Consider the following 25,829-nt stretch of genomic DNA (forward strand, 5'->3'; position numbering starts at 1 on the left):
ACATTGCCAGCAGGAAGGAGACTGCCTGTGAATGTACGCAACGGCAGAAGAAGCAGCCAGATGGAGGTGAAGTGACCCCCCCCCCCCAATCACATCCATTCATCGAGCACTGGCTGTGATTAGCTAAACGTCAGCCAATCACAGCCAGCGCTTCCAGGAGGCAGGGATTTCTCAATCCCCAGCCAGAAGATGAAGAAGAGAAACAGTGCTAGGACCCGGAAAGAAGCTGCAGCGGCGCCCCGGACAGCGCAGGAGAGGTGATGTATACTTTTTTTCTTTCTTCAGCTACAGCTTATTTTCGGGGTAAGGACTATATTTCAAGCCCCCCACCACCCCAGAAAATCCTCGCATATGATGCTACAAAGTCGTGCACCTTTGTAGCGCTACAAAATTGCGGGAAGACGAGAAGACGCAGCAATATCGTACGGACCAGTGACACAAAATCGCTGATATTTTCTTGCGGCGATACCGTGTCACCCGTGTGCAAGAGGCTTAAAGTCCTTTTTTTCACGCCTTATGATACAGTACGAATCCTTTTGTTTCTGTTTACATGTCTACAAAGCAATATTAAAGCAAAATGAGTTATTAACCGTTATATAACAATTTTATTTAATACTGTCAGAGCAAAAAAAAGTCATGTCTGCAGACCATAGCGCAGATTTTCTATAAAAGAATTCCTTGTGACTTGACTCATTTTGGAAAAACGCTCCTCAAACATAACTCCTCCCTAAAGCAAAAGGAAATATAAGGGCACATGACAGAATCCAACACCGATTTTTCCACGTGGATTCAAACTCTAAAACTGCAGCAGAAATCATTGGCTAGGCCACGTATTTCTATCGCGGATTTGCACATGGATTTTGCAATTTGAATGGGAAAAATCCATGTATGGAATTTCCGGCGCGAATCCACGTTAAGTCGGGAGGGGTATCATCACCCCTTAAGAAGAGTGCCTAGAAGGTAAGTGAGAAGACTTATAAGGCCATTCACGTGCCTTTGCTAAATATATGCAAATAAGGAAGATGGAACAATACCTCTGCAGCGCCACCTATTGGTAGGCAGCATTCCTGCAAATCAATGTCCGACCCTTTATATAGGTCTTTGGAACAATGACCAAGAATTGAAAACCAAGCCAGAATCCATAAACTGGTGAGGGAAAAACACCCCGAAACAGCTGTCTGTGTATGGATTCTGGCTTGGTTTTCTATTCCCAGTCATTGTCCTAAAGACTTATATAAAGGATTCGACATTGATTTGCAGGAATGCTGCCATCCATGTTAAGTAACATGCCACTTTTCTCCATAGCATAGATTTGAAATCTGGATTCCTGTTCAAATGAATGGGACACAGATTTGGGCATACACTGCATGACAAAATCTGCCATGTGAACATATCCTAAGGGTGCTGGTATGCAGGATTCATGGAAATCGGATTACTGGTAAAACTAAATTCCTATATTTCCCAATCATCTTCCATGCCAACAATCAGGAGATATATCAGATAAAATATTAGGGTGGAACAATGGAGAACAAACCTACAAAAGAGCCAAATTTGATTAGATGCGAGACCTAATCTATCATGTTTTACAAATGTACGTAGGGAAGACCTGGTGGCTGCTCTGTAAATTTGGTCTATGGAAGCACAAGAACCATATACAGTAGAGCTAATGGAGTGGAGGAGGCCTTACGCGCAGTTGACTTTACTAATGGTATTCCATTTATATGGCTATGAAACTCTTTGAGGCTTTTTGGCCTTTATTTTTTTTTATCTCCGAACTGTAAGAAAATATTGCAGTCTTTCCTCTAGGATTTTGAAGACTTTAGGTAGCAAGGAATAACTTTCCTGGCATCCAGAAGGTGGAAACGATCTCCTTTTAATTGGCTGGAGTTTGACAGAAAGATGGAACCACTATTTCCTGTGATCTATGAAAGTCTAGAACAACTTTTGGTAGAAAAAAAAAACGGTCTAAAGTGGAAAGAAGTTCAATTTTCAAGAATCCTACAAAAGGATTCTCGAACTGGTATTACCTGTAGTTTACTTATTCCTCTGGCAGTGATGATTGCCAGAAGTCAGTTGTATCAGTTAGATAATTTCAACCCTTTAGTGACAGACCCATATTGTTTTTATGTCCTGGCTTTAATCCTCAAGGACATAAAAACATGCATCCTCTGAGGATTAAAGCCATGAAGGCTGAGGACATGACAGCTCCATGCTGATGGCTCCCGGAGGTAGCAAACCACCTGGAGCAGTCATGGGGGGCAGCGGGAACCCCTCCCCCAGTCATGCCATCAGCGCTATCCAATGAATATTGCCAGTCGCATTAAAGTAAATAAACAGTGAAAAAAAAATAAGTTAGAGTTTCAGCTCCCCTCACGGATCGAATCCATGAGGGGCACTGAAACTACTCACCCCCGTCCTCCGCAATGTCCCACAACGATCTGGTCCAAAAAGGACCCCAGGCTGTCTTCCACGCATGCGCGCCAAAGGAAAAATGGCGACGCATGTACAGGAGACCGGATCGTTGCAGGACATTTGAAATCTCCTGCTTCCAATAGATAACGGCGATCACGGAAAAGTTCAAAAAAGGAAAAAAAAGTTAAAGATCGGATCCATGAGGGCAGGTGAAAATACTCGCCCCGTCCTCTGCGATGTCCTGCCGCGATATGGTGCTTTCAGGACCTTATGTCGCCTTCTGTACATGCATATCCGATGGAATCGTTGGGTGTGTGCCCAGAAGGGCTCGTGCCCCAAGAGATTTTAAATCCCTCCGCTTCAAGCCAGCATGTGTAGCCGGGATCAGAGCAAGATCACTGGGGATTGCTGTATGTGGTTCCCGGTCACATGATCACTGTTATCCAATGGTATTAATTTTTGCTACTGTGGGTGCTTTCGAGGTCCCTGATAAAGCTGATTCTCTGATAATGGAAGCTCCCATTGATCTTTCAGAACTAGCTAGGAGAGTTAACCATTTTCGTTTTAGCCACCTTAGGGCTACTAGGATTAGACGTTTTACTGTTGGACTTGCAAGATCCTTGGAATAAGGGGATATGGGGGAAACGCATAAACTCTGAGTCACAGAATCTACTCTTAAGCAATTGTCCTTAGTATTTAAGGAGAAGTTGTGTGCTTTCCGATTTTGTTAATAAATTATTACTAGAAGACTTATATGCTCTTAGACATCGTCCCCCTAGATCAATGTTTCCCAACTCCAGTCCTCAGGGACCCCAACAGGTCATGTTTTCAGGATCTCCTGTAGTTAGAACACCTGTGATAATGTCTGAGGCACCGATAATAATTACATCACCTGTGCAATACTGAGGAAATCCAGAAAACATGTCCTGTGGGGGGCCCTGAGGACTGGAGTTTGGGAAACACTGCCCTAGATCCATGCGATTTCTGTCAGCTTCTCTGATCCCTTTCGGTGTATGGCTGTCAAAGAGAGAAGATTACATTCGGCCCAAGTAAAGATATTATGAATAGGGAGCACACTTTTCTTGTGGGCACTTAAACCCGCATCTGTTTTTGCCACTTAAAACCGCCTAACTTCTTGATACACATAATACACTGAACAGTTTTAAAACCCAATTGGTATCATCCCAGCAAAAATAATTTTTCTCTTCGTCCCAACGTGAAGAAGTTTGAGGACTACATCAGCAGATTCTGAATCAGCCTGAAATTGTTACATTTCTGTTAAAAAAAGAAGATATAAAAGGAGACAGAATAGGACAGCTCAGTTTCACGGACAATCCACCATCAGGGTTGTTGGTTATTTATTGCTTTAATTTATCTTTTGACTATTTTGGCATCATCTGACATCCTATTTTTATACAGCCTTGAGAGCAATTATCTTGCTAATGCTAGGACACTGAGCTTCTACTTGGGGGAGAAAAAATACATATATTGTACTAGAAGCTCTTGAAAGAGAGTGTGGGCTCTGCTCAGATGGTAGTCAGTCCACTTACTATTTCAGGAATGGGTTCTAATTCATACCATCTTTCCTGATTGTGGGGTAGGATACCCATCTATATCTGGGACATACCACCATCGGGACATTATTCTAACACTGTATGAGGGTATTTAAGGGCCCTGAAGATTATACCTCGATTGAAACGAGTTGGACCCGTGATGGTGATTTTTCTATTATCCCCATTTTTTAAGTTCCCCCATGTGAACATACCTTTCAGAGTCCATTAAAATAGAGGCAAATTTGCTTTCACAGCACCACGTGCATGATGATTTATACAAGTCCAGGTGAAACCAGAGATGGGGACTGTTCTATGCAGCATATCAAGTGAGATTAGCGTTTGGATTGTGTAGTAAAAAAATATGCAAATAAGGAAGATGGAAAAATACCTCTGCAGCGCCACCTATTGGATGGCAGCATTCCTTACAAATCAATGTGACTTTCTAACTCGTCTTAACAATGATTGGGAATAGCATAACCCAAAACCAGGCACATACAGCTGTTTCGGGGTGTTTGCCCCAATAGGTGGCACTGCAGAGGTATTTTTCCATCTTCCTTATTTGCATAAATTACCTAGAGGAGCTTGCATGGCCTTATAAGTCTCCTGACTTGCCTTCTAGGTGTCCCCACACCCCTTTTGTGTGCTCTCCTTGGGGAGAGACCATGACATCCCCCAACCCACTCACTCCCTAGGTGTTTCCACAAACTTTTTGGGTGCTCTCCTTAAGGAGACACGACACCCCTCTTGACCAACAACATAAGAAAATGCTGTATACAAAAGATAATTAAAGGGGATGTTAATTGCTATGAACCCCACTAATTACTAAAATGGGTCCCTCCATGCTGCATAACCATACAAAAGGCAGCATTGAAAGGGGAGGATACTAAAATTGCCAGTACCAGGTCAGGCTGCTAAATGTTGACCTTTTTAGTTTTGTTTTGCACTATTTTACAGATACAGTATAGCAAAGCATTAGCTTGACATCGAACAACCAAACTACAATGTTATAAATTGAGTGATCACAATGTGCCACTCATTAACTATTGCTACATCTGCATTTCATAGATTAGTTTGCCACAGAGTAAAAAAATGAGTATACTGCCATATTATTTTTTTGTACATTTTTAAAATGAGAGCCTATTGTGACATGTCCCACCGCAGACCTATACATTAGATGTCATAGTCTTCCACTGGAAGTCTACATCAAGAGATGCTCCCAATGTATACCTTCATGAAAGGTTCTGAACGCGACATGAGCAGAGCCTCATCGTGACGATAGTCACTTACTGATATTTAGACAGCATTTTGCATGGAGGAGATGGTTCAAATAGTCAGAATATCTCCTTGCGGTTACGGGATGGCGGTATAGTGGAGGTCTGAATGCCAGCAGACATAGTCGTAAAATACCTGCGTATGAGCAGTTCTGTTGTTGAAACCTTTTACATGGAATCTAGGATTTGCTGCAGACTAGAGATGAGTAAGCATACTCGCTAAGGCAAACTACTCGAGCGAGTAGTGCCTTATTCGAGTACCTGCCTGCTCGTCTCTAAAGATTCGGGTGCCGAAGAAGAGAGAAGGAGAAGATCTCTCTCTCACTCCCCCCCCCCCCCCCCCGCGCGCACGCTCACTCCCGCAACTCACTGCTCTCCCCCCTGCCGGCACCCGAATCTCGCTCGAGTAGTTTGCCTTAGGGAGTACGCTCGCTCATCTCTACTGCAGACCTTTTTTTTTTTCAGCGCTCCGACCTAGAACCAAAAGCTGGTGAAGAAGTGCACATTCAAATTGTCTCTAAATTTATTAAATATATTTCAGTCAGATGCAATTATTTTAAATAAGAAAGACTCAGCGTTTGGCCAATGCCAGCACAAAGATTCACACAACTGTTTAAATAGAGGAGCAGAAACCGGCTAAACGGATTTCATCCAATATCTGCAGAATTAATTCTCTTGAAAAGTACAACATATATACAGCTATAAATTAATTCTAAATAGATTTTCTGTTTTCATCTCTTTGTTCTAAAAGTCTTCAGATTCCGTAACGGTTAGTTGGAATAATCAGGCCACAGTCTGTGGGGATCCGGCTCCTCGGTACAAAGAAGGTCAGTGTCATCCCGACTGCAGCAGAGCTTAGAATATCCTAGATGAGGGGGGTAAAGTCTATGGGTAATGCAGTGGGGGGGGAAGAAGCCGAGCGGAGGTTCAGTCCTGCTTCAATATCAACCCGTGACGAAAAATGTCAAGAGGGATTGTGCATTGACATTTCTGAATTTTTAATCACATTGAAGTTGAAGAGTCAGTAACGCACTAGGAAACAATGCGCTCCAGGCCCCCCAGCAGGAAACGAGGCCACGTGTTTCTCGGAACAAGGTGTATTGCCAAAGATTTCCAGCTATTTTGAATATCTGCAAGGAAGAGACAGTAAAATAAATATTGTAAACAATTGATGGAGCCACACTTCTGGAAAGGTGCTTAACCCCTTCCCTCCATATGACGTAGGGGTACGTCATGGCAGGGTGGTACTTCCTGCAACTGGACGTACCCTTACATCATGGGGATAGCGCGAGATCATGACAGATCTTGCGCTATCCGGCAGCGGGAGACGGCTGTCACTGATAGCCGGCCTCCCGCTGCAACAGCGGGGGTGCATCGGAGATGCAACCCCTGCTGTTAACCCCTTTCCTGCCATGATCCATGTAGATGGGTCTAGGGAAAGGGTTCACAGAGGGAGCGCCCTCCCTCTGATGTCAGAGGGCTCACGCAATGTAATCGCAGAGGGCCTGGCTGGTTGCCATGGTAACAGGACGCCACCTGAAGGCGTCCTGTATTACCACTGCCTATGATCGCTGTAATAAACGATAAGGCATTGCAGGAGAGAAGTCCTGCAATGCCTTATCATAGCGATCACCGGTGATACAGTCGCACAGAGGCCGGAGCAGAGACCTTCGCTGCTTCCACTATGACCTCCGTTTAAAGCAGTGGTGTCAGCGAGTGCTTATTCAGCTGATCAGTCAGGGAAGCGGATTTGCCAGGTGACTAAGTCACAACATTTGATTTTATCAATGTTTTAAAGGGGTTTTCTGAGTAGTTTCAAAATTTTCCATTACTGAATTAGAATATCAGTGATCCGCATGCAATTCTGTTGACACCTCTATGGGAGGAATCAAGAGTTTTTGCATCAGATTTTTTGAAAAATGCACATTATAAGACAAATCAGAGATCTGTGGACATATCACTACTCAATCCAAACAGCTGGCGTGTACGTACCTGTGCTTACTCCGTTGTGCTAAGCAGAGACTAGCCATGCATAGAGGCCTGAACTTCAGTCAGTCTATTACAACTTGGGGTGCCCATCCTTTGTGCTCTCTGGTAGAGGTCCGAGTCTCCAAAGTAACGAGCTCTGTATAGTAATCCTTCCTCTAATAGTAATAAAAATAAATGTAAAAAAGTCAGTTGATTCATCACATTTCAATTAAATTGCTGAAAATATTTTACATTTACAATTCAGTGTTAGAAAACCGGCATTTTTGTGACAGATGCTCTAATTTCAATGTATTTGGACTGGTCATTTTAGAATGACCGGTCCTAATGAGGGTTATTTTGCCAATATTCAGCAATGCTAAAGCCCTCAATTAAGCTTCACGCTTCAGATTATTCCTTCATGAAAAAGTTTTAAAGGGATTGTCCAGTTATAAATGATTGATGGCCTATCCTCAGGATAGATCATCAATAGTAGATAAGCGGGGGTTCGCCATCTGAGACTTCTGCGGCTTAGCTGTTCGCCAGACTGGTGTATTTCTGCAGGAAGCAGGTAGCTCCATTTTTATTCCAGTGGCGAGGCTTGGTATTACAGGCAGCGGGAATTTCTGCTTCCTGCAGAAATCAGCACAGTGTATGAACACACCGGCCTGGCAAACACCTGTGCAGCATACCACTGCCGATCTACTACTAATGGCCCATCAATCATTTTACAACTGGAAAACCCCTTAAAGTAGAAACTATTGGGGCGTGGCTAAGCGGCCATGAAGAACAGTCACACCTAAAGGCAGCTCCGTGGAGACCCCATTAATCCTGTCACATCCTTCCTTCCCTGAGGCACTAAACTTAAGTACTGGCGCCCGGAGACTGCACTGGTGCCGGTGGTCGTGCTGGCGGGGTCCCTGGTGCAACTTCTGGGCTGTTTTGAGTGAGAGGCGGGAGGTCCGGACCTGGGCCTGCATGCTACACGTGCCGCGCGCTGGGAGACCGGCCCACGTGGAACACGGCGGCAGGAGAGATAACGCTGCGGCTCCCTCCCTGCTGAGCATCCCTGAAGCAACTGGTGGGTGAGATCCACGATACGGACGGGGAGCTGAGTGTCGGGTGCAGTGCGGCACCTCCCCCACCTTTGCCTGAGAGGCTGCGGGGGAGCGCGGGGACGCTGACGGGCACTCACCAGCCCTGCAGGCAGAACACTGACGTGGAGGCTGGGAGGTGAACGGTGACGGGGCTGGGATTCTCCTCGGGAGTCCCTTACTGCTGCGGAGGCTGAGAGTGGGTGCCGAGGCTGAGGAGACGGCCCCTCCTCCATCCTGACAGGCGGCTGCTGCTTAGCTGAAGCGTGGGGGAGGAAAACTGCTACAGCACACAGCGGGAGACTGAGAATCCCGGGCGGGCTCTCTCCAGCTTCAAACAGACCAGCTCTGTGGGGGGCTTTACAGCATCCTGAGGTCACAGCAGGGCTAGCAATCAAGTTACTGCACTACTACTCCCAGTGGACAGACATCAGCTGGAGGTAGGCACTGTATTACTACTACTCCCAGTGGACACTTGTAGCTAGAGAGTCATTTTGCCGCTATTGCTACTCCCAGCGGACACGTCACTGCTGGAGATAGAGCCACTCTGCCACCACTACTACTGCTCCTAGCGGACACGTCACTGCTGGAGATAGAGCCACTCTGCCACCACTACTACTGCTCCTAGCGGACACGCACTGCTGCAGATAGAGCCACTCTGCCACCACTACTACTGCTCCTAGCGGACACGTCACTGCTGCAGATAGAGCCACTCTGCCACCACTACTACTGCTCCTAGCGGACACGTCACTGCTGCAGATAGAGCCACTCTGCCACCACTACTACTGCTCCTAGCGGACACGTCACTGCTGCAGATAGAGCCACTCTGCCACCACTACTACTGCTCCTAGCGGACACGTCACTGCTGGAGATAGAGCCACTCTGCCACCACTACTACTGCTCCTAGCGGACACGTCACTGCTGCAGATAGAGCCACTTTGCCACCACTACTACTGCTCCTAGCGGACACGTCACTGCTGGAGATAGAGCCACTCTGCCACCACTACTACTGCTCCTAGCGGACACGTCACTGCTGCAGATAGAGCCACTTTGCCACCACTACTACTGCTCCTAGCGGACACGTCACTGCTGGAGATAGAGCCACTCTGCCACCACTACTACTGCTCCTAGCGGACACGTCACTGCTGCAGATAGAGCCACTTTACCACCACTACTACTGCTCCTAGCGGACACGTCACTGCTGGAGATAGAGCCACTCTGCCACCACTACTACTGCTCCTAGCGGACACGTCACTGCTGGAGATAGAGCCACTCTGCCACCACTACTACTGCTCCTAGCGGACACGTCACTGCTGCAGATAGAGCCACTCTGCCACCACTACTACTGCTCCTAGCGGACACGTCACTGCTGCAGATAGAGCCACTCTGCCACCACTACTACAGCTCCTAGCGGACACGTCACTGCTGGAGATAGAGCCACTCTGCCACCACTACTACTGCTCCTAGCGGACACGTCACTGCTGCAGATAGAGCCACTCTGCCACCACTACTACTGCTCCTAGCGGACACGTCACTGCTGCAGATAGAGCCACTCTGCCACCACTACTACTGCTCCTAGCGGACACGTCACTGCTGGAGATAGAGCCACTCTGCCACCACTACTACTGCTCCTAGCGGACACGTCACTGCTGGAGATAGAGCCACTCTGCCACCACTACTACTGCTCCTAGCGGACACGTCACTGCTGCAGATAGAGCCACTTTGCCACCACTACTACTGCTCCTAGCGGACACGTCACTGCTGGAGATAGAGCCACTCTGCCACCACTACTACTGCTCCTAGCGGACACGTCACTGCTGCAGATAGAGCCACTTTGCCACCACTACTACTGCTCCTAGCGGACACGTCACTGCTGGAGATAGAGCCACTCTGCCACCACTACTACTGCTCCTAGCGGACACGTCACTGCTGCAGATAGAGCCACTTTACCACCACTACTACTGCTCCTAGCGGACACGTCACTGCTGGAGATAGAGCCACTCTGCCACCACTACTACTGCTCCTAGCGGACACGTCACTGCTGCAGATAGAGCCACTCTGCCACCACTACTACTGCTCCTAGCGGACACGTCACTGCTGCAGATAGAGCCACTCTGCCACCACTACTACTGCTCCTAGCGGACACGTCACTGCTGCAGATAGAGCCACTCTGCCACCACTACTACAGCTCCTAGCGGACACGTCACTGCTGGAGATAGAGCCACTCTGCCACCACTACTACTGCTCCTAGCGGACACGTCACTGCTGCAGATAGAGCCACTCTGCCACCACTACTACTGCTCCTAGCGGACACGTCACTGCTGCAGATAGAGCCACTCTGCCACCACTACTACTGCTCCTAGCGGACACGTCACTGCTGCAGATAGAGCCACTCTGCCACCACTACTACTGCTCCTAGCGGACACGTCACTGCTGGAGACAGATATTCTGCTACTACTACTCCTAGTGGACGCATTACAGCTACAGATAGAGTGACTCTGCTGCTGCTGCTACTACTACTCCTAGCGGACACATTACAACTAGAAACAGGGCCATTCTACTACTAATCCTAGCGGACGCACACAGTGGAAGAGAGAGCTGTTCTGCTACTACTACTCCCCCCAACGGACACATCACGGCTGGGGAGAGGGGACACTTCACCACTCCTAGAGGACACAACCCAGCTGGAAATAGTCACTCTACTACTCCTCCTAGCGGACGCATCGCAGCTGGAAATAGTGTCACTTCACCACTACTACCACTCCAAACGGTCATACCACAGCTGGAGATAGTTTTTCTAGTACTACCACTCCTGGTGATCACAACCCAGCTGGAGCCAGTGACACTTTCTACCTAAAAAGACCTGTGTATGCCTTTAGTGTACCCCAGTAGAGTGGGTGACATCAGACTTAGTGGTGGGTCCTGCTGACCGCAATCATATCGACACCGGTGTCCTGCCGGCGAGGGAGCCGTAGAACCTCAAAAATGAGCCGCAAATCTAATATACCAATAGCAGAGCGGCTACGTGAATTTGCTCACGAACAACCTGATGATGCTAGCCACGCACCCTCTGATCCACTGAAACGGCCACCCCCCTCGCCAGGCTCTAGCACGCTTCTACCCTCTGACTCAGAACCTACACTACGGCAAGTTACGGCCCAACTGCTAGATGCCATTAAAGGTTCTACTACCTCATTAACGAGCAAAATTGAGGAAGTTAAAATTGACGTGGGCCTCCTACGACAGGATATGCAGAATCTTAGGGAGCGAGTCGGAGAGACTGAGGCCCGCATCTCACAGGTGGAAGATACTCTAACTCCAATACCAGCTAAATTGACCGAAGTGGAGAAGATGGCCGGTCTATGGTCTCAACGAGCTGATGACCTCGAAAACAGACTAAGAAGAAACAATCTTCGAATCTTAGGCCTGCCGGAGCGTGTTGAGGGACAAAACCCGTGTGCATTTATGGAGGGGTGGCTGAAAGACCTTCTTCCAGAGGCGGCCTTTTCTTCGGCCTTCGCCATTGAACGGGCACATAGAGTTCCATCTCGGCCCCCACCTCCGGGTGCCCCATCGCGACCGATGCTGGCACGATTACTCAGTAGCAGGGACAGAGACGCCGCCCTACAAGCTGCTAGACGTAAAGGGGCACTTAAATTCAACAACACCACCGTCTCCATTTTTCCCGACTTCTCGGCCACTCTTCAAAAAACGAGGGCATCCTTTGTCAACGTCAAGCGTCGGCTGAGAGAAGCTGCTATCCAGTATTCCATGATGTATCCTGCCCGTCTGCGAGTCATTCATGGCGACCGCACTATCTTCTTCTCTACACCTGCGGAGGCTGAGACCTGGTTGGAGCGACTCCCGGGATCGCCCAGACGTTGACCTGGAGCTCCAGGAGTTCAAGAACTGGTAACCTAAGCGTTGTAACCCTGTCGGAGGTCTGCCCTCTCTACCTCGTATTTAACACCTTCAACTCCCTTCTGTTCCCCTACCCTGTGTGGATTGGGCAGTACTACATGACAGAGACCTTTTGGGACTTCTTCTCCCACGCCTCAGGGAATTATCATTATAACGGTTATATATGTTTTTCCGGGATCCACGGACTTTATGCTTGGTGCGAAATGTGAGATTGTGCCCTATATATTGCCATCTGAAAGGTGCACTCTCTCCCCCTATATTTACTATGTTGCATGAACTAAATACCAATGTTCTCCTCATTCTAAGTAATCGGGCACACATGCAACTTCAAGTTTGGTTTATAACGTTTAGTTATGTTTTTTTTCAAGTTTTGCAAGGATTGGTGCAGCACAATGTATGGATATGTGATTGGAGGGGATTTGTAGAGGTTGGGATGCTCCTGGGCCACTACTGGGGGTCCACCTTCTTTAACTTAGGGATTATCCTACTACTACATGTAAAGTATAATATTAATGTCTAATTTCACTATGCTGTCCTGGAATGTCCGGGGGCTGGGCTCTCCCAGAAAACGCTCTATGGTTTTCTCACAGGTGAGGCGCTGTAACCCGCATATTACATGTCTCCAGGAGACCCATCTGACTCCAGAGTCTATATCATGGTTGCGTAAGCCCTGGGTCCAGTGGTCCATCCACGCTACCCACACTTCATACTCCAGGGGAGTATCCATCCTGATACACAAGCGACTTAGATGGGAGCCTGGTCGGACCCTGAGAGACCCTGAGGGGAGATATGTCTTTATACAGGCCTGGGTTGAGTCAAATCCATATGTTATCCTTGGGGTCTACCTGCCGCCACCGGCAAACCTGACTGTCCTTCATCAGGCAGCCCAGTTTGCGGCTCAGTTCCCAAACGCTGCTGTTGTCTGTATGGGTGATTTCAACATGTTGCTTGACATAACATTAGATAAATTTAGCACTACTCTGCCAATTTCTATTAACCCACACCCTACAACACTAACTACATTTTCTCAGGAGGTAGGCTGGCAGGAGGTTTGGAGAGCTAAACATCTAGCGGATCGGGAGTTTTCGTGCCACTCAGCCGGCAGCAACTCTCTGTCACGCATTGATTACATTTTCGGTAACGCCCGTGCTTGTTCAACAGTAGCGAAAGTACAATACCTTCCTAGGGGTGTGTCGGACCATTCTCCCCTTTGGGCTGAATTTGCTATAGCAAATAGTAAGACTAATAGACATGGTTGGAGAATACATCCCTTCTGGCTAAGTCTATTTGACCCACACGATCGTATTCCCGACCAGCTTGCCACCTTTCTTGAAATAAATAGCCCTGATACTGACCCGGCACTACTCTGGGAGACCCTTAAGGCCTTTCTCAGAGGCTGCCTTCGCTCCTCTATATCATTTATTAAACGCAATACTTCCCGATGTGAGCAGGAGATGGCATCCGAATATTCCAAATTGGAAGCGACTTATGTCGCAGACCCCTCAGATGACAATAGAACAAGGTGGTTGAGTCAGGGAAGACAATATCTCATATATCTGCAGGAGAAGGCCCGTAGGTCTACTTTCTTTGCTAAGCAAAAATATTATGAACAAGGTAATCAATCCAGCAGCTTGCTGGCTCTGTTAGTCCATCAGAATTCAGCGTCTCCCTCTATACTACGTATCAAATCTGATTCCGGAGAAGTCCTTATTGACGGGGATCAGATTGGGATGCGATTTCAACAGTTCTACACTGAGTTGTACAACACCAAATTCCAGCATTCTCAGGACACCCTGAACAATTTCCTAAATAAGCCTACATTCCCGACACTCACACAGGACCAACAAGCATTTATGGATGCACCCTTTACCCTGACTGAATTAACGGAAGCGCTTTCGGGAATGTCCAACGGTAGATCGCCAGGCCCTGATGGCATTCCAATTGAGGTATATGCCAAATACCAAGACATATTGCTCCCTACATTACTTGCAACATACAATGCGGCCTATGAGAACGGAGATCTCCCTCCATCCTTCTACGAAGCAACAATAGTATTAATTCTAAAACCGGATAAAGATCCCCTAGACTGTGGTTCCTACAGGCCAATTTCCCTACTTAATACTGATTACAAACTCCTAACTAAAATGCTGGCTAATCGTCTCAATACCATAATACTGGATTTAATCCACCCGGATCAAACTGGATTTATGCCCGGAAAATCCACTAGAGAGAATTTGAGGAGGGCCCAAGTGGTGACGCAGATAGGGGCGGCCAGAGAAGAGGATTGGGCCTTGGCCTCCTTAGATGCAGCAAAGGCATTCGATTCCATTGAATGGCCCTTTCTCTTCCAAGTTTTACGGAGATTTGGTTTCGGCGAGACTTTTATACGCTGGATCACTCTTCTGTACAAATCCCCCCTAGCAGCTATTTCCATTAATGGATCCTGTTCTCCCTACTTCCGACTACATAGAGGAACTAGACAGGGGTGTCCCCTCTCCCCCATACTATTTGCCCTGGCCATTGAGCCGTTGGCAATGATTCTACGAGAAACCCAGTTATATAGGGGTGTCACAGTGGGGGATAGGGAAGATCGAGTGGCTTTATATGCCGATGATCTCTTGCTTTTCTTGGCGGACCCTGAGGCAACCCTCCCCCATGTGATAAATCTTATTAATACTTTTGGTGAATTCTCGGGCCTTCAAATCAACTGGACTAAATCAGCCCTGATGCCTGTTTCTCGTGAGAGTCGTCTGGGCGATATTGACTCACTTTGCGGCCTCCGGATCTCAAACCAGTTTAAATACTTGGGGTTACAGATAACCAATGATGTGGGAAAGTCTCTAGAGCTAAATGTATACCCCCTCATAGATTTATTCAGGTCTAAGTTTAAAATATGGGGCTCCCTACCGCTCTCGGTAGCGGGGCGAATCAATCTTATCAAACTAATAGTATTACCAAAATGCTTATACATAATGCAGCATGCGTCGCTGCATATCCCGTCCCGCTTCTTTAAATCCATGCAGTCCCTGATGTCTTCCTTTATTTGGGGAAATTCCCGCCCCAAACTACGAATCTCTACGCTTCAGAGGCCGAAGCAAGACGCGGGCGCTGCCCTGCCAGATTTGTTCATTTACTATGTGGCAGGCCAGCTAATTCACTTGAGAAGCTGGCTGAGTGATGACCCTCTCCCCAACTCTGAGGCGCATCTGGCACATTATCTTAAAATCCCTAGATTGTGGCCCCTGCTGGAATCTCCTTCTACCCTAACAGGCAAAATGCTACCAATTCATAGGTTGGCCTCTCAGGTCTGGCGGCAGGCCAAGTCAATTGGCAATTTTGTGGACATAATAGCTGACACTCCCCTTTGGCGTAATCATGGGCTCCCAGAATTACTCCGACTGGAGGACGCTCACATTTGGGAACAATATGGCATCCGGACCCTGGCAGACCTCTATCCACAGAACACCCTGTCCTCATTTGAGCAGCTACAAAATAAATATGATCTGCCCCGTTCCCATTTTTATAGATTTCTCCAGGTCAGACACGCTTTGGAGGCGCAGTTCCCGCCACCCAGACCTGCTATTTCTCATTACCCCTTAATAGGCATCCTTCGCTCCCAAGGCCCCCGGGGCCTCATATCGGCACTATACTCCCACCTCATCTCAATACGAGCCTCTCAGGATATACCCTCTGCCCTAACAAAATGGAGGACACTGATACCGACACTAACAGACGATACGTTCCAAGAGCTCCTGGAATCTCCTCTATATGTATCCCCAGCAGCCAATAATAAAATGATCCAGCTGTATATAGTGTATCAGTGCTATCTCACTCCAGCGAGATTGTACAAAATGGGCAGAATACAGTCTACAAACTGCATTAGGTGTTCCTGCGAATATTCAGATTTTTGGCACATGATGTGGGAGTGTCCTGTTATTGAAAGTTTCTGGGGGGAGGTCACAGGTTTCCTCTCTGAACTTGTGGAAGTCCCTGTTCCACCGAGCCCAGAGATCTGCTTATTTGGAATACTAGATGAAGAAAGCTGGCAACACCATAAAAAGATTTTTCTGAGGGAATCTTTGTTCCTTGCTAGAAAAACGATTGCATTGCGGTGGATGGATCGTAAGAACCCCTCACTCTCAATGTGGAGGAAGCTGGTCAATTCGGTGGTGCCATATAATTATATAGTCTACAAGGGACGCAAGTGTCCTGAGAAATTTGATAAAGTGTGGGGTCTGTGGTGCGATTCCCCCCTCACGTTATATTCACCACAATTAATGGCTTCATCCATTCTGGAGCTCAGACGTGCCCCATAGTGGATACATGTTCTGGAGCGGGACCTGTGGCCTCGGAGATTTGGCTTCTGTGTACCTGATCAGGTTTTACAGAATTAATGTGTTATCTATGTTGTACTGCATTGACTGAACCTTTATACCAACCTAATTATACAGTTATGTGTATTATCTACGTGCTGCACCTTCCTGCGATTGTAAGTTTCTCTATGCTATTTAATTTTCAATAAAACGAGTTTAAAAAAAAAAAGTAGAAACTATTAAAGTAGCCTGTATTTATTGACTTGTTTCATGAAAATACATTGCGTAACATTGACTTTAACTAGAAAATGGTGCTGTATGCTGTTTAACATCTGTTCTAGAACACAGATTTTCATATCATCACTGGTATACCAAAGGATATATAGATATACACTACACGGTCCTGCTAGTGGCTGAAAAGTAAAGTTCAATTGTCACTTTCATTAGTCAAGAAAGATATTCTAGGTCTCATCTCATTTTTGGGCGACATTGGGCATATACCCCTGTATAAGCTTATACAGTGAAAGAAAGTATGCTGACATATACCGGCCCAGCACTTGCTAACAGGACACCCCCTTAACATACAATGGGTGGACCTGATTAGCCATGATTAGCGTGTACACCATGCATGTTCCTGGTGCACAAGCCAAGCGTGTACAGAAAAAAAACCAAAACAGGTGGTGAACTGAGCCGTACCCGGCCGTATGCCGGTGGCTGCAAAGTTCTATGGTCTTTCTGCAGCATTTCTGCTACATGTAAACATAGCCTGTTAGAACATGGAGCAATAGGGTAAGTAATACTCACATTCAATGGGAAAGATCCCTTGAAATGGAGCTTTTTTGGCCACACACAATGATGCTGCAGTATTTCGTAAGTGGCCTAATAAAAGAGCCTTGGTACTCACTTACCCATACATATAACATATATATATATGCCATAGTATTTATAGCTGAAAGATGTGTTTTCCTATTGACCTATAAGTTTATGAAGGTGAAGGAGTGAAGCGGTCTTATCTTTCTGTCCCAGGACAGCAGACTTCAGGGAAAGATCAGTCAGCACCCATAGATACGACTCTGCTATGAGTCTATATATTCAGTGTCTATAAAAAGTCTGCAGGCCCCTTCTTCTGTTTCTCAGAAGATTCAGCTTCTACACACTTATTCAAAAACACTCCAGCCCCTGGAAGAAGTTGTCATTTTGTTGCAAAACGTGGCATGAAGTTACATCTCAGGCAGATATGCAAATTGTTAGAGTTGTGGTGTGCTTAGATGAACAGTCCAGATTTATGGCCAATAGAATATGAATAGGATAATCTGGGACACCAATGTTCACACATATGACATCTTGTATATAAGCTAGAGACGGTACAACAGGGTTCTAGAGCCTCCATGCCCACCCGTATTACATCTTGTATCCAAGCTAGAGGCGGTACAACAGGGTACTAGAGCCTCCATGCCAGCCCGTATTACATCTAAGCTAGAGGTGGTATAACAGGGTACTAGAGCCTCCATGCCCGCCCCTATTACATCTAAGCTAGAGGTGGTACAACAGGGTACTAGAGCCTCCATGCCCGCCCCTATTACATCTTACATCTAAGCTAGAGGTGGTACAACAGGGTACTAGAGCCTCCATGCATGCCCGTATTACATCTAAGCTAGAGGTGGTACAACAGGGTAGTAGAGCCTCCCTTCAAGGAGTCAGTATTCCGTAATACTTTTGCTCTGATATTGTAATCACTAAGGCCCCCTGTCCACGGCGGCCGACGCTTCCCATAGCATTGCTATGGAAAGCGCCGGCACCTGTCCATGAGCGGAGATTAATTGCGATTCTCCGCTCGAGGCGGGCAATTCGCAGCATGCTGTGAATTGCCCCGATTCTCTGCAGTCAGCCTATCTATTAGATAGTGCTGACCGTCGGAGATTCGGTGGCGGCTCCTGCTCCTGGGCGACGGCTCCCGCAGCAGAGCTTCACCGCGGGATACCACGTCACCCACGGACAGTCGGCCTTACTTATACCAACATTACAAATAAAAAAGAGGAAGTTTTATTCGATTCTGACAACTGCTTCTAGGGTAGGGATTGGTTTTTGACAATGAGAGTATATACACAAAGTATTCCAACCATGTGCCTACTCCTATACTATCCGAGGACAATGGTATACTGTACGGTACTTACTCTGCTGCTTCTCCTTCCAGCAGTTATTCCTTAGATTGGCTATAAAGTCTTCTTCTACGCTTCTTTCTACATTTCTTAGATTATTGCCAGTATATTCCTGATCAAAGCTTTCTGACACAAAATACGGGACCTTAAGGTGCTCAGTGATCTTCTTGTGTATATGACCCACTGACCTGCGTGGAAAAGAAACAGAGTTAATTACTATAAACCTACACGTAGAATAACGGTCCATTTCTCTGGCTCTGTATAGGGCTGCCGCTGTGTGTAGTAAAAGTACATTTACAATTTTCTCACATCAGTAAGCAGAACTCAACAGTTGGACTTTGGGGTAAGTGTCTTCAAATGACCATTGGCCATACACTTTGGATAAAATTTTGGCAAATCTGGCTATTTCAACTGGATTGGCCAAACCCTCTATGGCAGCTATTATAGGAAAGAAGGCTGTGGCATGTTAAATGATCCATCGGTCCTGTACCTGGTGGCTTATTCTTCTCACCTCGAGTATTCATCCAACAGCTCTGGCCTCTACTATGTAGGTCTGTCCAGTAAGATCAAGTTGTCTCCAACGTTCAGATAGATTTAATTACTCCTTGTGTCAAAAACTGTACAATTTGCCGTTTGACGTAGTTAATTGCAGTGCTATCTACAATGACCTCCAATGTGCAATTGACCTTCCAGTCATAATTAGGCAAGTTCTCTTGTGTATACATAACCCTTTGTATCCCCTGATAGATTGACACGTTGCAAGCTCTCAGTGGCCATAACGTACTTGCATGCAGAAGATAAGATTAATTTATGTACATTTAGGTCTCTTTTTTCTTATCGATGTACTTGTATAGCACAGCTCACACAACATTAAAGCTCTTGAATGCTACCACCTTGCAAAATTGCTCCAATGCTATACATAGACAGCAGCATATGTATACACATGAAAGCATTCAGGGTCTAAGATCTGGTTCCCAAACAGTGGTGGCATCAAGCCTCATACAGATGTAAGCCAGCAAACAATAAGCTATGAAGCCTTTCAGGAAGTCATCAAATGGGCCTCGACTCCATCAGGATAACGCATGTCCATATACTCAATCAAGGCTCTGCTCAGTACCCCTTTATCAGTCAGATACAGGGGTTGGACAAAAATATGGAAACACCGTACAAAATGCATGCCTTGGGATTACAAATCATATTTCAATAAGACATGTATAGACCGATTTTAAGTGGAGGGAATATGACACAGATGTTGCCGGGCAGAAGTAAACATCCGTCCAAGAAACAAGGTTCCATTGGTCAGGAGTTTGAGCCACTTAGCTGCTGTTACCAGCTGGCTCCCAAAACCACATGCAGCAGGGCAAGAGGTGAAGTAAAACACAAATTTGTTGATAAAGCTCTTTGCCAAGCAGGAGTCAAAAGGGCTGCTCAGTACTAATGACTAAAATCCAATGCATATTTTTGTCCACCCTCCGTACCTTAGAACAATTATGCATTATATGAGAGAAATCTGATAATTACATCTGAACTAGTGATCAGCTCATTGTCGGAGGAGCTTCCCTCATCGGGCAACCCATTTATGAAACCCAGGAGACATACATAGAGATCTTATATTTAGGCATGGGAATAAATGTATGTTTTAGCACTAAATAAAGGAAACCAAATGTGAAGTTCTCCCCTGTCTTAATTCAGCAGTTTATTCTTCTCACCTAAGTGAAAATGTTTACAGCCGACAGCCATGTACAGTGTATGGCCAGCTTTAACCCTTTCCAATCCACTGTCTGACGTCTGAAGACATTCTAATTGAAGGCTGTAAAGCTCCGATGTCAGAAGCCGCCTGGCAAGGTATTCTTACTGTATATTACTGGCCGCTCTGTTGTCGGGGGGCCTCTACAGCATGTCACATAAAGCAGTATTGGCTCTAGCCAGCAGATGGCGCCATTATAAAATGGCAGAAAGAGAAAGCCCCCTAGGAAACCCTGAAACCAAAACTGGATTGCAAAGGGTTAAGGCAGTGTTCACATGAGGTGGATTTTGTGTGTGGACCCTCCACATTAAAAATCTGCGAATTTACAGTATCCGAAAAACATGAAATTTTCAAAATCTTGCTCACATGATGCAGAAAAAAAATCCAAATTGACCTGCAGTACAGATTTCCGAACCACAGCGTATCAATTATAGCAGTGGATTTTCTGTGAGGGTTCCACTATATATCAGTTCAATATTATTAAACATCCAGCCGTTCCAATATTTGTGTCTTTTGCCCGTATTAAATATTTATTTCTAGAATAAAGGACGATTTAGTGAAAGATAAAAAAGCTCAAGACAAACTGACACGCGTTTCAATCAATTATGGATTCGAAAGACCTATAAAAGCAAGAAGCAGTGCTGAGCTGGCGCCCCCTATCATTTATTTTTCAGGTTTTATTCTATAAATGGGAAATCCTGAGAATTGTTAGGGCGGTTTCACATCTGCGTTGGAACCTCTGGTCACAAGTGTGGCTGAAAATAGCGGAAGAATAAGTGCTGCATGCGGCGCTTTTTCTTCAGTCCAAAAGCCGGGCAAGCTGGGGAGAGAGCGGGCGGACCGTATTATACTCAACGGCATCCGCCCGGGCCTGTTTGGTTCTGTCCAGAGACAGAACTGCTCAACTGTAGGGATTCCCCTTTCCTGCTCCCCGAACGGAGCAGGAAAGCGAAATCCTCAGCGCAGATATGAAAGCAGCCTTACACTTCTAGGGAACACCACTGAATGTACTTACGGTCTGTGGCTCAGGCTGTAAGGCGGATTGGACACCATCATTTGACTTAGTGCAGAAACAATTATCAGGATCAGAATGGGCATCAACTGAACGAACATCCCAAGACTTCCCTGGGCAAAAACATGAAGTGTTCACATATATTAGTATAGAAAATAACGATATTATGGACTGTTCAAACAGAATACTGTGAAGCTGGCAAAAAAAGGATGTGGTGCCGTCTCTGCCGTTAGAGGGAGCAGGTAGGGGTTTATAACAAAAGGCGAATGTAGTAGGTAACCTCTGTCAGACGGTTACAGGTACCTGCCGTCACAAGGTGAGTAATGGAGAACAAGTTTGTGGAGGAGAGGTACAGCCTGGACACCAAGGGGGAACATTTAGGTGGTTAAATAAGGAAACCCGCAAGAGATATTTCATGTGAAGTTCACCCATCCTATTGAGTCTTTTATCCATTTTTCTTTCCACTAATACCCAGATTGGGTCTAAAGTGGGAAGAAAAAAAAAAGTGTTTCTCCTCATATCAAAAAGTGATAGCATGCCTTTGCAAATGTGAAGTACTGGTTTGGCTCTGTGTCCTGTTCACTGTTTTTTACCCTTATTTCCTTCGCCTGGCACCAGTTATGGCAAACCTGTGCAGGGAAAACTCTGCAGAGGCATTCAAGCCCTTTCATTCCTTGAATTGGTGGGGTCCTGACTGTTGAATCTCCCCCACACAAAGAGATAGCAAATCCCAACAATTTGCTATCGCTTTATGGTATAAGAAAACCTTTCCAAGGGTCGCTTCACGCACTCCGTATTTGTTATGTAATTGCATTTTGCATACAATGTACCAAAAATTCATCAGGGTACAAAATCCACAGTCAATTCTAAACAGGATGTGGATTTCCAAATTCATAGCATGCTGTACCTGTTATGAACTTTTGCTACAGATTTGACCTCCAGCCATGTAATAAGTGGAATCCCTGGCAAAATCTACATGTAAGAAATGCAAATTTCAGGCTGGTATAACAACATGTTGTTTACTCTATGGGAGACCGCTCTCTATTGTCTAGTAGGTTGCACATTTTATATATTTTTTCATGCAATACCTAGTCTGACCTATCATAGAATAGAGGAATAGAGACCGGTCTCCCATAGAGTAAACAACATGCTGTTATACCTGCCTGACATCTGCATGCATTATGTGTAGATTTTGCCAGGGATGCCACTTATTACATGGCAGGTGAAATCCGTGGCAGAAGTTCCTAACAGGTGCAGAAAACTATGAATTTGGAAACCCACTTGTTGCTAAAAAACAGTTTTTTTCCAAGCCTGCTGTGAGCATTTACCCGAGGCAACGTGACTATTTCAAGATTAAGATAAAAGACTGATCAAGTAGGCACAGAGCAGATATGTTGTCCTTATAATTCACATTCGGGTGGTCACTAGATTACGTTAGAAGGATTGTTGATCCAGGGATTTATTCTAATTGTCAGATTTGGAGTCGGGAAATAATTTCCCCCCCTAAAATTAGGAAAGTTGTCGTCTACCTCATTGGGTTTTTAATTTTTTTTTGTGTGTGTGTGTGTGTGTGTGTGTGTGTGTGTGTGTGTGTGTGTGTGTGTGTGTGTGTGTGTGTGTGTGTGTGTGTGTGTGTGTGTGTGCCTTCCTCTTGATCAACACTGCAGGCTAGTAATAGGCTGCACTGGATGGATGCCTTTTTTCAATCTTACCTAATATGTTACTAAATATTAAGAAGTTCTACTGGAAGGATACAATTAGTCTTTCCGGACCATCTACCTTTCACAGATACAGGCTCCAGTCATAGTGCTCCCTCTAGTGGCCAACCAATTGACTTTACATAATCCCTAAAAAGGATTGATCAAGTTCTCATCCAGAACTTACATCGCCTTGGTGTTCTCGTCTGTCTGGTCTCTGAGAGTATGTATAATGCATTCGGCCATTGCTGTATACATGGACGTTACCTAAAAGGTGAGAAAAAATAAATAAATAAAAATTAGAATAATTCTCTACAAGACCAAGTGATATGGTTTCTATATTCTATTAGACATGTAAAAATTAAAAACGTGTCAGAAAAGATCTTACTAGAAGGAAATCCTCCTCCGAAGAACATATTGAAGAGGTCTTCAGGCGAGATGTCCGCTTCAAAGCCTCTGTGGAAGTCGGAGTGTCCATGTCGGGACGCACTCACTTTCTCATCTCCGAACTGATCGTACTGCTTCCTCTTGTCTGGGTTGCTTAACACTGCATATGCGTTCCCAATGGCTAAAGACAAGAGAATTAGAAGAGTGTAAATGTAGAGAGAACGCAATAAAACATTACAAAGTAATGATGAGATGTACAAAAGTCACCAGGATAGAACAGATATTCTTCATCACGGACCCTTCCTCAGTCCTTTCTTGTTTCAATGGTTTTTCTGAATTGTTTCCGTTTTAAAACAACATACAACAAACATGCTAGGACATAAAGTGTTGGATGTATAATAAGTGCAGTCCTCAAAATCTCTCACATATATTCTGTAAGTAAGATAAACGAGAAAGTACAATAAACCAGGTATATGAACATTTAAATATTCCAAAAATTCCAAAACTTGTGAAGTAGATAGGAGTAGCACACGGGTTTACCCTGAGGGGACTAAAAGCCTACTTAGACACAACGAGTAAGGGACGCAGAAGAGAAGCAGGGCCGCTTGTGTTCTGCATCCAGCTGTTCTCTGCACGGAGCACCCAGCTGTTATACAGCCGAGCGCTCTGAGCGGGGGAAGCAGAAGACAAGCGGGGCCACTTGTCTTCTGCATCCAGTTGTTCCCCTCTCCAAACGCGCGGCTGTTATACAGCTGAGCGCTCCGTGCGGGGTATGAAGAACACAGCTGGCCCGTCTGTCCTTCATACCCCGCCTGTGTTCAGCATGCTGAAAGACAACGAGCAGTGACGACTTAACAAAAACTGCATGATGTCAGTGCAGTTACACACAACGATTATTGCTCAAAAGATGGCCTTTTCTCAAATTTTGAGCCATAATCGTTGCGTCTAAATGGGTCTTTATGGTTAAGACTACTCTAGATTGGAGAAAATGGAGACCGAGGTATTGCAAGTAGCTCAGGTATATGAATGGAGAACAGCTCTTGAAATTATAGAATTCTCTTGCGTACTAAAGTTATCAGATATCAACTTTTTTTTACCGTTGCTTGCATAAATGTTCATTTCTGGGGGCTATTTAACCCATTAATTTAGCAATACTACCTTTATAACGCTAAGTTGTAGTAGATAAGTAGGGAAGGATTCCTTATCATGGTCTTGGGAGTATGTGTTAGGTGCCGGATAGGCCAATATATAAACCTGGTCTATAACAAAAGAGGAGGAAAAAAAAAAAAACGGAGGACGAGGAAAAGAAAAAAAACCAAAAAACAGTAACAAATAGTTCTTCTATGTTTTTTGTTAGGCTGGCTTCAGGGTAGCAGAAGCACAATTGCACATGACTCAGTGCAACCGTCTTGCGCTATAACAGATTTTTCTGCATGCGTCTCAGCATAATTCACTGTACTTTTTTTGCTCGCGGGGCATTTTCATTTGCACGTGGCAAACAAACGCACCGATTGAAATGGCCAATTAGTTCCAGGTGTGTTCTTTTCCCAGTGGAATTACGCAGTGTCATCCCAGCGCGTATGTGCGCTCCCCCCATTAACTTCTACAGGAACCTTTGGTGTGCAAATATACAGAAAGATAGAAAGCTAGAACTTGCTCTACACAACCGAAAATGCATGCGCAAAATATGCTTCTGTGAATGAACCCATTGAAAAATCAATGGGTTCTATCCACTGGGCATTACATGCGCAAAAATGTGAAGGAGCCCTAATACACCGAGAGTCCACGCTCATCTCCCAACCAAAGATTTATGTACAAGGTTTCGCCATGCGTCAGCCTTCTCAAATCCAATAAAAGACCTTTTTAGAGACCTTTAGTGGGTGGAGAGACATTTCAGTTCCATTATTGTAGAAGGCTGATCTCGTCTTCCAGTAACGTCACATCATTGTTGCTGTAAATAATCACAAATCGTAAAGGAATTCGCCACTTGTCAAAGATTTTGTCGTCTCTGAGCGTAGTAGTTACAGGGAGCAGATGTCGCAGATAGGTCGGCATATAGAGATAATGATTGGAATGGAGCAGGTAATGTACTCAGTTTCCTAGTGGCCTCCAAGAGCTTCTCCTTCACGTGGAAGCGTGCCAGGACATCTCTTGGTATATGATCTACCGATGCTTGGGTTGAGGGAGGGTGGGGGGGGGGGGGTCTAGGTATCCTTTTACGAAATCCTGTAAAGGACAATCTGACAGCAATGTTTTCAAAACATTTTGAAGGGACGGTTTCAGTTCTAAGACAGGCAC

The 25,829-nt window shown here is 45.6% G+C and overlaps 1 protein-coding gene across 2 annotated transcripts in view; it reads right to left on the reverse strand.

The window, feature by feature from the left end:
* Positions 1 to 5,737: 5,737 nt before the first annotated feature.
* DNAJB12 (DnaJ heat shock protein family (Hsp40) member B12) overlaps positions 5,738 to 25,829 on the reverse strand; it is a 68,596-nt gene continuing 48,504 nt past the window's right edge. For both annotated transcript variants that reach the window (XM_066600573.1, XM_066600575.1), the window contains exons 4-9: positions 23,533 to 23,712; positions 23,332 to 23,411; positions 21,451 to 21,560; positions 18,704 to 18,876; positions 7,229 to 7,380; positions 5,738 to 6,366 (exon numbers count right to left, since the gene is read on the reverse strand). In XM_066600573.1, coding sequence (XP_066456670.1) covers positions 7,259 to 7,380; positions 18,704 to 18,876; positions 21,451 to 21,560; positions 23,332 to 23,411; positions 23,533 to 23,712 — 665 coding nt within the window. In that variant the 3' untranslated portion in view covers positions 5,738 to 6,366; positions 7,229 to 7,258. The remainder of the gene's footprint in view (positions 6,367 to 7,228; positions 7,381 to 18,703; positions 18,877 to 21,450; positions 21,561 to 23,331; positions 23,412 to 23,532; positions 23,713 to 25,829) is intronic.

Source organism: Eleutherodactylus coqui, chromosome 4 (genome assembly GCF_035609145.1).
Source record: "Eleutherodactylus coqui strain aEleCoq1 chromosome 4, aEleCoq1.hap1, whole genome shotgun sequence".
Classification (NCBI taxonomy): Eukaryota; Metazoa; Chordata; class Amphibia; order Anura; family Eleutherodactylidae; genus Eleutherodactylus; species Eleutherodactylus coqui.